Genomic DNA, 13,988 nt, shown 5'->3' with positions numbered 1-13,988 from the left:
TTTGTCCAAATTTGTTCCTAATCGTAATAAGACCGCCAAAAGGGTAGTCTTCCATGTTTGAAAGACTATGAGTAAGTTAATGCAGGAGATTGCCTCGCCATTGCGCTGATTTAGGGGGCTTTTTTATGTTCTGCCGAAAATCGCACGTGCGAGGTAAGTTAATTGTTCCGTCTAAATAAGTCTTCAATCGATATGAGGCTACTGTTAAAGGAAGTTTATGGTATGAACAATCATTTTAATGCAATAGCTTACCATCAGGCGAACGGCATACTAATTCGTTTAAGCTTCGTCAAACAGCAGCGCGGCAACGGTCAAATAGCACACGATACGCTCCTAATTCTATCCACATTACCTCGAAGGTTGGCGATCCACTACAGCAGTGGCGAAGGTCCATATAACCTGATTCCTGCTTCCCTTTCGATATATATATATCTAACTATCATTAGAACGATTTGTACACAGCATTTGTGCATAATAGTATATGTATGCTGTGTGGGATTCCATTTCGAGAATTTTAAGTCTTCGCTAATGCATTACTGTATGTTTCTGCAGACACTTTTTACGACATACTACAATACTATGGAACCAATTGCCACCAGCATTTCCGGACAGATGACCTGGCGACCTTCAAAAAGACCTATTCACACTTAAAAGTCCGGCTACGCGTCTCTGGTATTGCAGATGTCCACGAGCGGCAGTGATCACTTAGTGAACGTGAACGTGAACCGTTTCCGTGCTTTCCGGCGTTTTTGCCATGCCTATTATAATCAAATCTAAGAGCTCATGTGATAGGACCCTTTCTTTTAATTTTATCCGTGGTGCTTTATAATTGGCTTATCTAGTTGTAAACCCCTATCCTTGAGGTTAAAACGCCTCCTTAGATCATTTTTTTGTCACCCGCATGGCTCTGGAGGGAAGTGGACTATTAATATTTCCAACTCCTCCCTATCTTTCTATTTGATTAATTCGGTTGCGGGATAATGACATATTAGTTTTCCCTGAGACTCGCCGAGTTTCACTGCTCGGTATCATGCGTGCCACTGCTGATCCTCGCTTACAGGAGTTGTAGTGGTGGGTGTGACGCGGGAAGGCTCGTAACAGGTGAACCGTATGCACGTTTGTCCCGAAAGGGAAAGGTAACCCGACACAACATATAGGTAATGTGAAGGCGGTCTACAAATCGTTAAAATGATAATATTCTACACAAAGGGATGTCGGTAGGAAGTTATATGGACCCTTCGCGACTGACTCCTACATAAAAAGGACTGTTCACGCTAGCGTCCTACACCACCTCCTACTTCACGGAAGGCAATGGCTGGGCTATTCCTCTGGTATTGCTTAAGACCGTGGGCGGCGGATGCTGCTTAACATCAGGCGGACTGCTCGCTCGTTTGCCTACTAAGGCAATAAAAAAAAAGATAAAAAAAAGCGTCGCGTCGCCATCCCGTTCCGCCCTCTTGACCAAAGCCTAGAATAAGGTGTTTTCCAGACAAACAACTCTAAGTTCACAATCAATTAAACCCAACAGTTATGTTTTATAACTTTCCCTCCATAGTTTGCTGTTTTTTCTTCTTTTCAAACAATGCCGCAATCAGAATTCGTCATGAACTATCATCGGCGATTAGAAGCGAGTTTTTGTCTTTTTTTTTCACAAACGCTCTTGTCATGATTTTTGTGGCCTCGTTTTGTTTTTGACAGTATTCAAATTATGTAATATTTCACTTAGTCTCCCACGATCCTTCCAGATAAATTAGTATTTTTAAATATTAAAACGGAAAGAAGTTACGTAATTAAATTTTAGTAAAGATATTTTATTTAGCACAAAAGGAAATGTCTAATAGTTAATACTATATCCCGGTTAGTTCACAAAATAACCACAATTAAATATTTTAGATGTTTTATTAGACGCTAATGTCTAGGCTGAATTAGTTTGTTATCTGTCTCTTTCACTCCTATGCGTTCTCGTATTAGTGCGAGTGGGAGGTGAAGCCATTACCGCGAACACGAGTTTTAAACGGTTTCACGAGGAATGGATAGCTATACACACAAATTATTTGAAAATAGAAAACAATATCATAATTAAAAAATCAATAAACGTTTTAAATTAAAAAAAAAGAATGTTTTATTTTTAAAAAAGCATAACTACCAACTACATACAAATTAAGACCAATTTTCAAGACAAAAAGAAATATAGGTTATCGAACTAACATGCTACTAAATGGAAAAAAAGTGAAGACACATGCCAACAAAAAGCTAAGAAAAGAGAAACACATGAACTAAATACAATCTACGTCAACCATCCATTCCCCAACCGTAGAACCTTAGACTCACCGAATCTCTTAACATGAACGTCTCTATTGAACGATACACGTGGTTTCTCTTTTATTTCCTTTGGCTCAGTTTCGACTATAGCGCCATCTTCTGACGGCTTGGTGGCTTCATCAGTCATTGGGCAGACGAGGCAGTGACCACCCCTTAGCGTCAAGCCAGTTTTAACTTAACATCGATTACGGTTCTGTAAAAAGGTAGGTTCGACTCAATCGATTAATTAATCGATTCTCTTCACACTTTTTGGGTGACAAGTTCTAAATTTAAATATTGACAGGCATATTAAAAAACCGGCACTTTAAAAATGGAACAGTATTTTTTTTTGTTTTTCGAGGGCCACAATGTTGATAAAGGACAATACTTTCAGCTTAGGCTATCGATAATTTTACCTGCATTGCATTTTAAATCCGATTAAAATAGATGCATCGATATCTTTCGATTTATGTTTTGATTGATGCTAAATCATGATCAAAAACGAATTTGAGCTTAATCTAAACATATCTCTTAGTACCAAACTCGAAAATCATCGATCGCCTTTGCTAAAAATTTAATATCGCCCTTATGAACATAGGAAAAAAGTATAATTTGTTTTTATATTTTATTTATACATACCTCCCCGCGTACTGTTCCAACATTGGTGTTTATTTGTTATAACACGAGCATAATTCCCAGCCGCATTCTGTTCGCGAAACCTTAAACAAATAACAAAAAAATTAAACAAATTCTACTTGATGATTTCGTATGTGTACGAGAATGTTAGACTACCGGATATAATAAGACTTATCATCTCTCAGGATGGCGAGCGCAATGAAATATCAACCAATACTTTGTAATTCAAGGTGTTGGGTGGTGTTTCTACTGTTTATAGCAAGATCATCTCGTCATTCAAAGCAATAAAAAAAAAACCATTGAAATACAATTATATACGCATTTTATCACATATTTTTTATTATAATTTCAAAGACTGCAATCTTCATGTTCCTGCTGTGTCTTAAAACGTTGGGAGAAAATAATATTATAAATAACTGCATTGAAATCCGTAAAATAGTTTTATTTCAACGTATGATATTGACCAACTGGAATACTCTGAGAATCTCGCCTATATTACTAACTCATTTGGCCATTGGATCGCTTACGAAACAGATTGGTCAGTGGCTAATGGGCGCCTGTGGGAATGGTCCAAGCCATGAGATGATAGCATTTAATACTACGATTTTAGGTATAACGCGGAATGGAAGCAATTAGGGCGTACTTGATTCGATTCTAACACATCATGGAATGGAATATGCACGGTTAAAAGGTGGGTAAACCAGTTGCGAACTGCCTACCCATTTGGGGATAAAAGGCATGATTGTGTGTGTGTGGATTCGATTCTCAGATCCGGCAGTGCAACTTGGAAAGCACTGTTTTCAATAAACGATTTTAATGGCTTTTTATGGTTATTCTTGAATCCAATCAGAACAAAGATTTTTTAATGTGCTTACAAATGTCTTATTATGATTAGTTTATTCTTGGAATCGAATTAAAGATTTATTTTAGGTAATTGTACTCTATATTTTATGAGGACAATAAAGTACGTAATAATATTTTATTTAGCATGATTTGACTTTGGGATTGTTCGTAAGATTTTTTGCGAGAAACTACAGCACGTAATGTTAGCAAGTTTTTAATAAGCCTGATGTGAATATGTATATTTTAAATTGTGTGCATTTTTTTTTGTTGACTCTCTCCGCATCATTCCCAGATAATGACGAGCCGAAAGAAATAAATCGTCTTTGAATCTGATAATTTTAATTTATAAGCAAAGTAAAGTAGAATTAATTTGCACTTCATTTTGACACCATATTTTTTCTATCATTACCCGCGAAAAAAAGTCTACTCTAACTATGAATCATACAAAATCCAACCAAATGTACTAAAGAATCCTCATTATATCAAGAAATATTTTCCTTTAACAAAGTTACAATATTCACATCGCTTTCGCCAGTGCCTTAGACATCTTCAAATTTACCCAATCGACATTTTGTAGAGTCGTTACGATGTTAATGGCATCACATAATTTATAGTAAGTAACAATAATTATAACGAATCAAAAGTATAGTTAGTCAGTGTAATATATTTTTAATACTTTGAGTGATACGAGCGACCGACAACTTACTTGTAAAAATACACTTTCGAGTATCAAGATCCCAGATATAATAGAAAACATAAGTTATACAAATTTTAGTACACAGTAAAAATACTAAAATTTAGTAGTTATGCATATTACATAAATATGTAGGTAACAAGAAGATCAGTTTCAAATAATTATGGGCAGTGGATATATTATAATAAAATAACTTCTTCACTAATATATATATTCATTATTATGACAAAACCTAATTTCTTTTCTTCTCTACTGAGACCCTTAAATTTTACTTCCCCAGTATAAATAATAAAAGCAAAGGAGTCATCATAAATTTTCTAAGAAATCATAGATCCACGTACCAGGAACACATAAATCGCAAGGTGTTTGCGCAGAGGTCAACACCTTGAAGCGACGCAGCCCACACGCCTACCACACAACTCCTACGATTTATGCTGTATTAGTAAAATTATTACAAAACACGCTTCTTCGGAAGTTCTTAATGAATTCATTCATGCTTTTAGCATTTAAATAACCATACTTTTTAAGTAACTTTTGTAATCATGGTGTAAAGAAACATGGTTGAGGAATTTCGAAGGTTTGTGAAATTGACGAAGCCGCTTTATGAATCGTGGTCGTCATTGCCCATAATGCCGAGTAATCATCACTGGCTTGATCTTCCAAACCATAACATCGTACAAGTTATATCTTGGCGGCATAGAGACGATTGCCTAGGCACTTCCACACGATCCTAGTATAGCCTGACTAGGAAACTTAAACTGTTTTGGGGCTCCGCTTTTGCCTTTTTAATTTAATCTTAACATGGTGACTAAGAAATTAGTTCCATATTTTACTAAATCGGAAGCCGGTTTTGCATTTTCCTGGATAGCCTATAAATCAATAGGTTCAAAGAAATTGTCCAGAACACCGAATCCGAAGACACAATTAAATGTCTAATTTAATATTTAGTCCAAAGAAATTCATCTATATATATAAAAATCAATTGCTGTTCGTTAGTCTCGCTAAAACTCGAGAACGGCTGAACGGATTTATCTTATCTTGGTCTTGAATTATTCGTGGAGGTCTAGGGAAGCTTTAAAAGGTGAGAAAAATTCGAATAATTGCCGGGAAAATCCTCAAAACAGCATTTTTCTATTTCCCATACAAACGTTTTCTAACTAATACGTAGAGTCAATTTGAGCTTTATTGCTATTGTATAAAGTTCACTGTTGTCTAAGCAATGTAGGTGTGTTCCTAACATCAAAGCAGTGTGCGTTGGAGCACAGAATATAATAATGTAATGTCGCGTTCTGAAACTCAACAAAAGTGACATCGCGGACCCGACTAAATTGAACAGTCACAAAATTTAATATATCATTAGTTATTTGGTTGGCTTCACGATATTATTTCTTTTGTCTTACTTTAAAATGCATGTTTTCGTTATGGACAATTTTTGAGCTACTTTTGCATATCTATACTTATAATAAATCTGTAGAGAGGTCAATTCTGTACATGAAATATATTTCCAAAATAACTGGGGGTGATTAGGGATCGACACTGATGCCAAAAATGCAATTAGTAAAATTTTTGTCTGTCTGTCTGTATAAACGTTATAGAAACAAAAACTACTCGACGGATTTTAACTTAACTTGGTACAATTATTTTTCATACTCCTGAGCTGGTTATAGTATACTTTTCATCACGCTACAATTAATAAGAGCATAGCAGTGATGGAAAATGTTGGAAAAACGGGAGAAGTTACTCCATTTTTTAAGCTTCCGTCAATTCGTGTGCAACCTTAATGGTTAAAAGTTCCTTCGATTTCACCAGGATCCCATCATCAGACCCTGACCGGACAATCGGACCACCTGCATACCACCATAAATTAAAAAAACATCCCGACAAATTGAGCACCTTCTCCATTTTTGAAACCCGAAATCCACGCGGGCGAAGCTGCGGGCGGAAGCTAGTTATAAATAAAATCATAATATAGTACTAAGGATCAATACATTGATAGTAGAGACCACCGCACACAAGGTGTTATAAATCCCCCAAAATGGCTCACGTAAGTGTCGCGTTCCGGAAGCAGCCTGTGTCTTGGTATATCCGGATTCAACAGGCATAATTGTGTCGGCTGTCGAGGGGTAATCATCTCTCGTCAGTCGACGTTCTATTGGACACCACTACATTTACGATCAATTGCAGCGGGGTCATTTTCCGAGCAATTAAAAAACAACATTAATTTAGAGATTTTTGTAGCAAGGAAGGCTTTAAATACAGGCGAAGCTACGCGCAAAATATAGTAAAATAATTAATTTAGTACCTGTCATTTGTTAATAATAGAACTGAACAAGACAAAAAATGCAATACACGCCCAATCAATTTGTAGTTCGCGATATAATTCTCTGATTTGTTACATCCATGTCCGCAGGGTACGGCTCATTACATAAAGGTTACTGAGTTCTCTAGGTTATATTTCATTAAACCTCTATGAATATATACAATCGCAATCATAAATATTATAATTTTCAGCCCTGTATTATATACTGTCCCACTGTTGAGCATAGGCCTCCTCTACTAGAGGGATTAGGCCTTAGTCCACCACACTGGCCTAGTTCGCATTGGCAGACTTCACACACCTTTGAAAATTCCTACAGAGAATTTCTCAGGTATGCAGGTTGCCTCACGATGTTTTCCTTCACCGTTAAAGCAAGCGATAATTCACAAGGAACCGTTAAAAATAATTAATTCAAACACACTTCACGCATTAAACCCCCTAGGGGTAGGAAGAGACGCAACTGATGCACACACCTTCCGCTGTACGTATTCCGTCCCAGGATATGATAGAAGGCGAGCCTATTGCCTTCGAGCACATATTCCAGACACCAGGAGATAAATCCAATACCATCCGATCCGGGGAACGGACTCGGTACCTCAGCACAGTCATACCGTATACGCGCCACAGACGCACTCAAAATTAATCCAAGAGATAAAAAAAAATCAAATTCACACCTGCTAATATCACAAACGGGAAAATAACTCTGTCAATGGTTTACAGCTATGAACTGATTTTGAGTTGGTGGGGTAAGATACATGTATCTGTAGTTATATGTTGTTAGTATTAACATAATTAGTGTAATTAGTTTATCCGTTTTAATTGAAATAAATCTGGCCTAAATATTCAGCTATATCATCATGCAATGCCTCGGATTATCCGGTTTGCTCGCCAGTAAAAACTAATTTGATATATTCAATACCTTTTGATTTGGTTCACATGTGTTGATAAGTAAAAGCTCCAACCTTTCCCTTGGTGTCGTAAATCGCATGCGCTTGCGCACGCCCGCTGGCCGAAACACGCGGCCTTGGACTCCCTTATTAGCGCCGAGGAGTCGAACTACAATCGCGACGAAAAAACTAGTTTCATACCGCGGGTTCGTTTAGCAAAACGCTCCGTAATATTGGGCATTGTAATTATCATGAATTATGAAACTTTTTTGGTAGCAGAATTATGTTTTTTTTTATTACCTGATAATTTCGGCACAAATTAGTGACTTGCACTGCCGCGCAGTTTGTTCTTGTAAAAAATCAAGCGACCTATAACTCGTCCAATTATTCTATGGAAGTAAAAAAAAAACATCGTATTTCTAAGGCACAACAAAGGTATTTGTTTTTCTCTATACATCTTTTTTTCCGGCCCGGAACGTGACCCCAGTGATTGTAAGCGGAGTGGGGTACATATAAAATTTTGACTGACGAGAGGTGATAAGAACCTGTAGCCAGTAGACACAATTATGCCGGCATATTTGAATCGAATATACACAGGCTAATCCCGAAACGTGACACACTTACGTGGCCCAATATGGCGAGTTTTGACATCGAAAAAATAACAAGGAATTTGAAATTCTAAATTCAAAATTAAAAGAAAAATTGTCTATATTTTTCACATATTTTTTCCCGGCTTACCTTTTCAGGCTATGGAAGCAAAAAGTAGTGCCGTCAAACAGCCGAGAACGCGCCCTTTGTATTAAAATTCGGGAGACGCTCACCGCATTACGAAACCATTTTGGGAACACCCATCATTATCTCGTACGCATAATAATGCTTTTTTGAACATATTCCAGACAGTATTAGTTTTTGTATCTGAATATTGTGAAGATAATACTTATATTATTATAAAGAAGTAGGTAGTTTATATAGAGGAGTAATCTCTGCAACTACTGTTCAAATTCTTAAAATTATACGTACCTAATAAACTAAAAACTTCTTTGAGATCTACATGTCACTTTTATTGTGTACCAGCTGACCCGACAGGCTTTGTTCTGTCTTAACTATGAATTTGCAGCGCGCATTCTGTCAATCGCTGACAGTTATTTCAAACAATTGACAGTTATATAAAATTAATATTATCGTTAAGTTTTCTTAAATTTTCTAATTTTCCGCGCAATTTTTTTGAATTTTTTCTTTCATAAGAACCTTCTCCTGACAATAACAAACGCAACAAAAAAAAATTAGTAAAGTCGGTCCAGCCATTCATGCGTGATGGCGTGACCAAGGGAATTAGGGCTTCATTTTTATATATACTTATAGATTCGACCATTCCAAATATCATCTAAAAATAATTTCAAAAATCCTATATATTGGATAAATAGTTAAATTATCTGCATTCATAGTCCTAGCGTTGTAACTGTAAATTGAGGTAAGTTGAATTAACGACAAATCCGAAACGACAAAATCAGATGCTTCTAGTTACTACAGTCGTAGTTATCGTTCCACTTTCATTTAGGGAAAAACAGACTTGGTCGCTTGTCATTAAAACTTAATTTTGTGCCAGAAAAGTGCAATTAATTAACCAATTTCGAAGGCGATTGGGCAGTTTTATAGAGGCCTTATAATACAGCATAAAGATCAATACAGCGTTATTACGTCCTGGTTTAAAAATTACAGCACTTGTTCGAAATTCGTATCATCTCAAATTACGTAAACATCTCAAACAGGTTACAACGTGTTTCAAAGCGATTTTTATCATTCATTTAATTGGCGTACGACAAAAAAATTGCGAACTTTTAATTAAAACGTTTCCAATACCAACGTTCATAATAACCATAATCATCAAAATTATTCGCGTTGCACACTGAAATCTAGGCTAAGTCAGTTTAACTTAGCTTGTATATATTTTTTTATTGCTTTGACAGACGAGACGAGCTTGCCGTTCGCCTGATGGTAAGCGATACGATACATAAATATTAGAAACACCTTGAATTACAAAGTATTGTTTGGTATTCCACTGCGCTCGCCATCCTGAGACATGAGATGTTAAGTCTTATTATGTCCAGTGTCTTGTTTTACAATGTCTTTTAAACCGGAACATAATAGTAACTACACACTGGCTGCTAGGCGGCAGAAATAGACATTGCGGTGGTATCTACCCAGGACTCTAACATACGTGAGACCTACTACCAGTCTAAATAATTAATAACTATACACCGAAAAGTCAGAGTGCCTTGGGTTTAGAATCTGTGTAAGAAAGAAAGAAAAAGCTTTTACTGGCGCAGCAGTGAACAAAGGTTTGAAACTAAAAAATAATAGTATAAGTACTTAAATCTAAAACACGTCAACCCTTTGACCACACCGCCACAATTAGGTGACAAACTCAGCATAAGCTGTGTAATGATTTAAGTCAAAAACACAGCAATTATACTTTTGTTTTGGCAGTTCGTTCCATTTCCAATAAAGCTATTGTATGTGAAATGCATCAAGTATGCAGGAATTTATGTGTCAAACATCGAAATCAGAATGAGTTTGACATTAAACTCAGCAAGGATTCGTGACATCATGTGCATTTTCACAAACATGACATGAGCAGCGGGGTCACATTTGTCGAGGAAAATGCTTATTCCACATGACTTTGGAATAATTTTTGTAATAAAAAATATACTATAATAATTATATTATAAATGCGAAAGTTTGTGATGATGGATGTATGGATTCGAATGAAACTTTACAGTAATATGGGTTATACATCAGAATAACACATAGGCTATAATTTATAATTACTTTATGTAATGTGGTCATAATATAACGATACTTATCAAGTACGTCGGAAAAAAAATATCCTGGAAAACTCCTTCACACGGGCGAAGCCGCGAGCAAAATCTTGTTCTATAATGATTTTATTCCCGTTTTTATATTATTATCCCGTGAAAGTTCGCGGGCAAAACACCTATTGTTAAAATAAGTTATTCGATAGTTCAATAGTCTCTACATGAAGCCTCACTGACGAAATGTGTCACACCCTTGAAAAGAAAGCGTGATGCTATATTCTAGTTGCAAAGATAAGAAATAAGCTGAATATATTTCCTCGTGACGGGCGTCGGAAACGCTCCGACCCCCAAAAACGAATGCTGAATATAAAACAGGCACTGAATTGTTTTTGTTTACTGTAACATTTGATGTATTTATTGGTGTATGCAAATTATTTTTATGTCGTTTATCTGTTTTTAAATCATTAGCCGACAGACGAACATATTTCTTCTACTGCATGCTACAAACACCTTCAATATCAGAAATACACATTCAAGCCTTTACCTAGCAGGGGTAGGCAGAAGTTAGTTGTACTTACTGCGGTATAAAAATTAATTTGCTAATGCATCAAGAAACTTTTAAAAAACAATTACCGATTACATTATGAATAAATCAAGGAACCGCTCGACTGATATAATTGTCAACAGTAGTTAATTGAAATCTTTGACGACGCCTGCGCATCCCTTTAGCATAAATGAACAAAAAGCGAAAGTACTAAGTACAAGCCCGTTGCCCTAAGGACGCGGTCACCTTGCCCAAACTGCGGTGAGTCATCCGACAAACTTGGTTTTATTAGTTCGACGAAAGGGGAGGACTTGTTTACTTTTTGCGTCATTATTTGGAGACCATTTGGGTTTGATTGTTCTTTGGTTTATTGTTGGGATTTTATGTTGCGTGGATTTTCGGTTGTGGGTAATTCAGCGGGTTTGAGAACCCAATATAGTTATTTCATGATTTGTTAGTTGTATAAGTAGACTTTCGCTCTCACACCCACCACAACTCTTGTAAGCCAGGATCAGCAGTGGCACGCATTTTATGACACTAAGCAGTGAAGCTCGGCGAGTCTCAGGGAAAACTAATATGTCATTATCCCGCAACGAAATTAATCAAATAGAAAGATAGGGACGAGTTGGAAATATTAATTGTCCATTTCCCTCCAGAGCAAAGCGGGGGACAAAATAAAGAAGTAAGGTGGCATTTTAACCTAGTATAGGGACGTTTACAACTAGATAAGCATCACCATCATGTCCACCTCAGTTTACAAGAGGTGCAGTGAAGTCGTTTTGCATTGCTAACGATAAAAAAATATCTATTTTGACATCTCTATACAACAGTAGAAACACCATCCAACACCTTGAGTTACAATGTATTGTTTGGTATTCCACTGCGCTCGCCATCCTGAGACATGAGATGTTAAGTCTTATTATATCCAGTAGTTACACTGACTACAATGTTCTTCAAATCGGAACACAATAGCGTCTTCTCTGCTGCTTGGCGGCAGAAATAGAAATTGCGGTGTACCTACCCAGACGGACTCTCACACTTTTCATTCTTTTCTTAGTTCGTGTATTTTAGATGACACACAGGTAAAAAGGTCGTCGAGCGTCACGCGTACTTACTCGAACATCTAAGCAAGTACAATCTCTAGTCACGTGTTTGTTGACGTCATTTCGCGTGTCGTTCAATTATATCGCTTGACAACCGCCATTTTGAATCAATCATCAGAAGTAATTATTACTGTTAACTCGATTCTACGGCACTGAATGATTGAACGAATGACTGAACGAACAAATAATGCGTCATTGTTTTTGAACAATGAATGATTAATTCTTTATGATTTATTTTGATGCTATCTCGAACTTTAGAATTACAGTACAAATACTGTTGTTTATACCATGTTCTATCTATATAAATAAAAATCTGTTGGCACATGTATGTAAGAGCATTACTTGAGAACTGCTCGAACAGCTTGACTGATTCCTTTTTTATTGTGCTCCTAATTATCAGGACAAGGTTTGTATCAAAGAATAATTTTGATATATCAATGTGAAAAGACGAGAGACGTTGGCAATTTGGGTGATATTTCTTTTCGTACACGCTAATCTCCGCAATGACGTAACAATTGAAATAAAAAAACGTGAGTTTAATTAGTTCCAGCTTGAATCATAGAATAATATTGGACCCAACAGGCGGCACTGTTGTTGAGATCTAAAAGATGAAAATACATAAAATGCGGTATGTGGCAGACCATCTGCTGGGCCATCTAGTACATAACAAACTAGGTATTGCGCGCGGGTTCGTGTGTGTGTGGGGGGGGGGGGGGTATGTGTGGACCAAATTTCATTCAAATCTGTTCAGCAGTTTCTATATTAATCATAAATACCCACAAACAATAAAGAAACCAAACACAATTTTTAATAAACAACTGAACATTTTAAACTTTATCATGTAACGATTAAGCGACATTTTTATAACTTAATGAATAACTGCACATTTTGCGAGTAGGTCACGGCTGTAGTACAGGTGATTAGCTACACCCGTGACGAATGGAATAAACACCCTTGATGCATGTGTGGGCATCAGGTTTTCATATTTTTCTAGAGGACGTACTCAGGTTTTTGGATGGGGGTTATAAAATATTTATGCAATGTTATGGAACTATTTATTTACGTATTTATTAAATTCAGACGCAAAATTGATTACAATAAAATATATACAAAATTAAAAACCGGATTGTATTCCAGAACTATACGCCCTAATACGAGTTAAATATTATTTATAGTATTATCTAGGATAGGATATAAAAATGTCCTCGTTCAGCCTAGTCTATGTTAAAGCTGTTGTGAAATAATAGTAACTATTCTATTAAAAGAAGCCATGATATACTATTAATTTATGTCAATAGTATGCTACATTAAAAATGCGGAATTTGTGAAAATGCTTGTTTGTTAGAAGGACTGCTTCGGTGGCAAAGTTGTACAACATGCGCGGTACAGCAGTGTTCTGAGGTCCTGGGTTCGAATTCCAGGTTGGGCAAAGTGATATTTGGGATTTTTTACTTAGTAACAGCTTGGAGTCTGGAATTAATGCCCGGTATGGTGAAAGACTCGCCCCCATCACATCATGGGGCCGAACACATTTGCTGAATAGTGAGCGTCCTAGTTGCACCTTTTCCTAACTCTTCGGCGATAAAGGCGTGATGTTCGTTTGTTTGTTGTTTATCAACAGTATAGCAGCTCTTGTCAGGATGTACTTCTAAAATCGCCTTGATCATACAAATTACATACTGTCTAAAACTTCAGCATTAGAGTGTATATCGCACCCTTAGAATTAAAGTGACCTAACACAAAAAAAAACGATTTTTGGGAAACAAATAAAAAAGATTTGAAAACAGTATAAAAGGTAGTGAATTGGGTTGCGGCGAAAATGATAACCTATTTCTATTCTATACTCT

At 36.5% G+C, this 13,988-nt stretch overlaps 1 protein-coding gene across 2 annotated transcripts in view; it reads right to left on the bottom strand.

The window, feature by feature from the left end:
* Nucleotides 1-13,988, bottom strand: part of LOC115445318 (serine/arginine repetitive matrix protein 2) — a 91,481-nt gene that overhangs the window by 39,007 nt on the left and 38,486 nt on the right. Inside the window, exons 2-3 of one of the 2 annotated variants that reach the window (XM_030171538.2) lie at nt 2,941-3,020; nt 2,332-2,515 (exon numbers count right to left, since the gene is read on the bottom strand). In XM_030171538.2, the coding sequence (XP_030027398.2) occupies nt 2,332-2,449 (118 nt within the window). In that variant the 5' untranslated portion in view covers nt 2,450-2,515; nt 2,941-3,020. The remainder of the gene's footprint in view (nt 1-2,331; nt 2,516-2,940; nt 3,021-13,988) is intronic. The other variant, XM_030171539.2, reaches the window with a different exon arrangement.

The sequence above is a fragment of the Manduca sexta genome, chromosome 4, assembly GCF_014839805.1.
Source record: "Manduca sexta isolate Smith_Timp_Sample1 chromosome 4, JHU_Msex_v1.0, whole genome shotgun sequence".
In the NCBI taxonomy this organism is placed as follows: Eukaryota; Metazoa; Arthropoda; class Insecta; order Lepidoptera; family Sphingidae; genus Manduca; species Manduca sexta.
The sequence above is the reverse complement of the archived record's forward strand: the minus strand, read 5'-3'. Positions and strand labels throughout refer to the sequence as shown.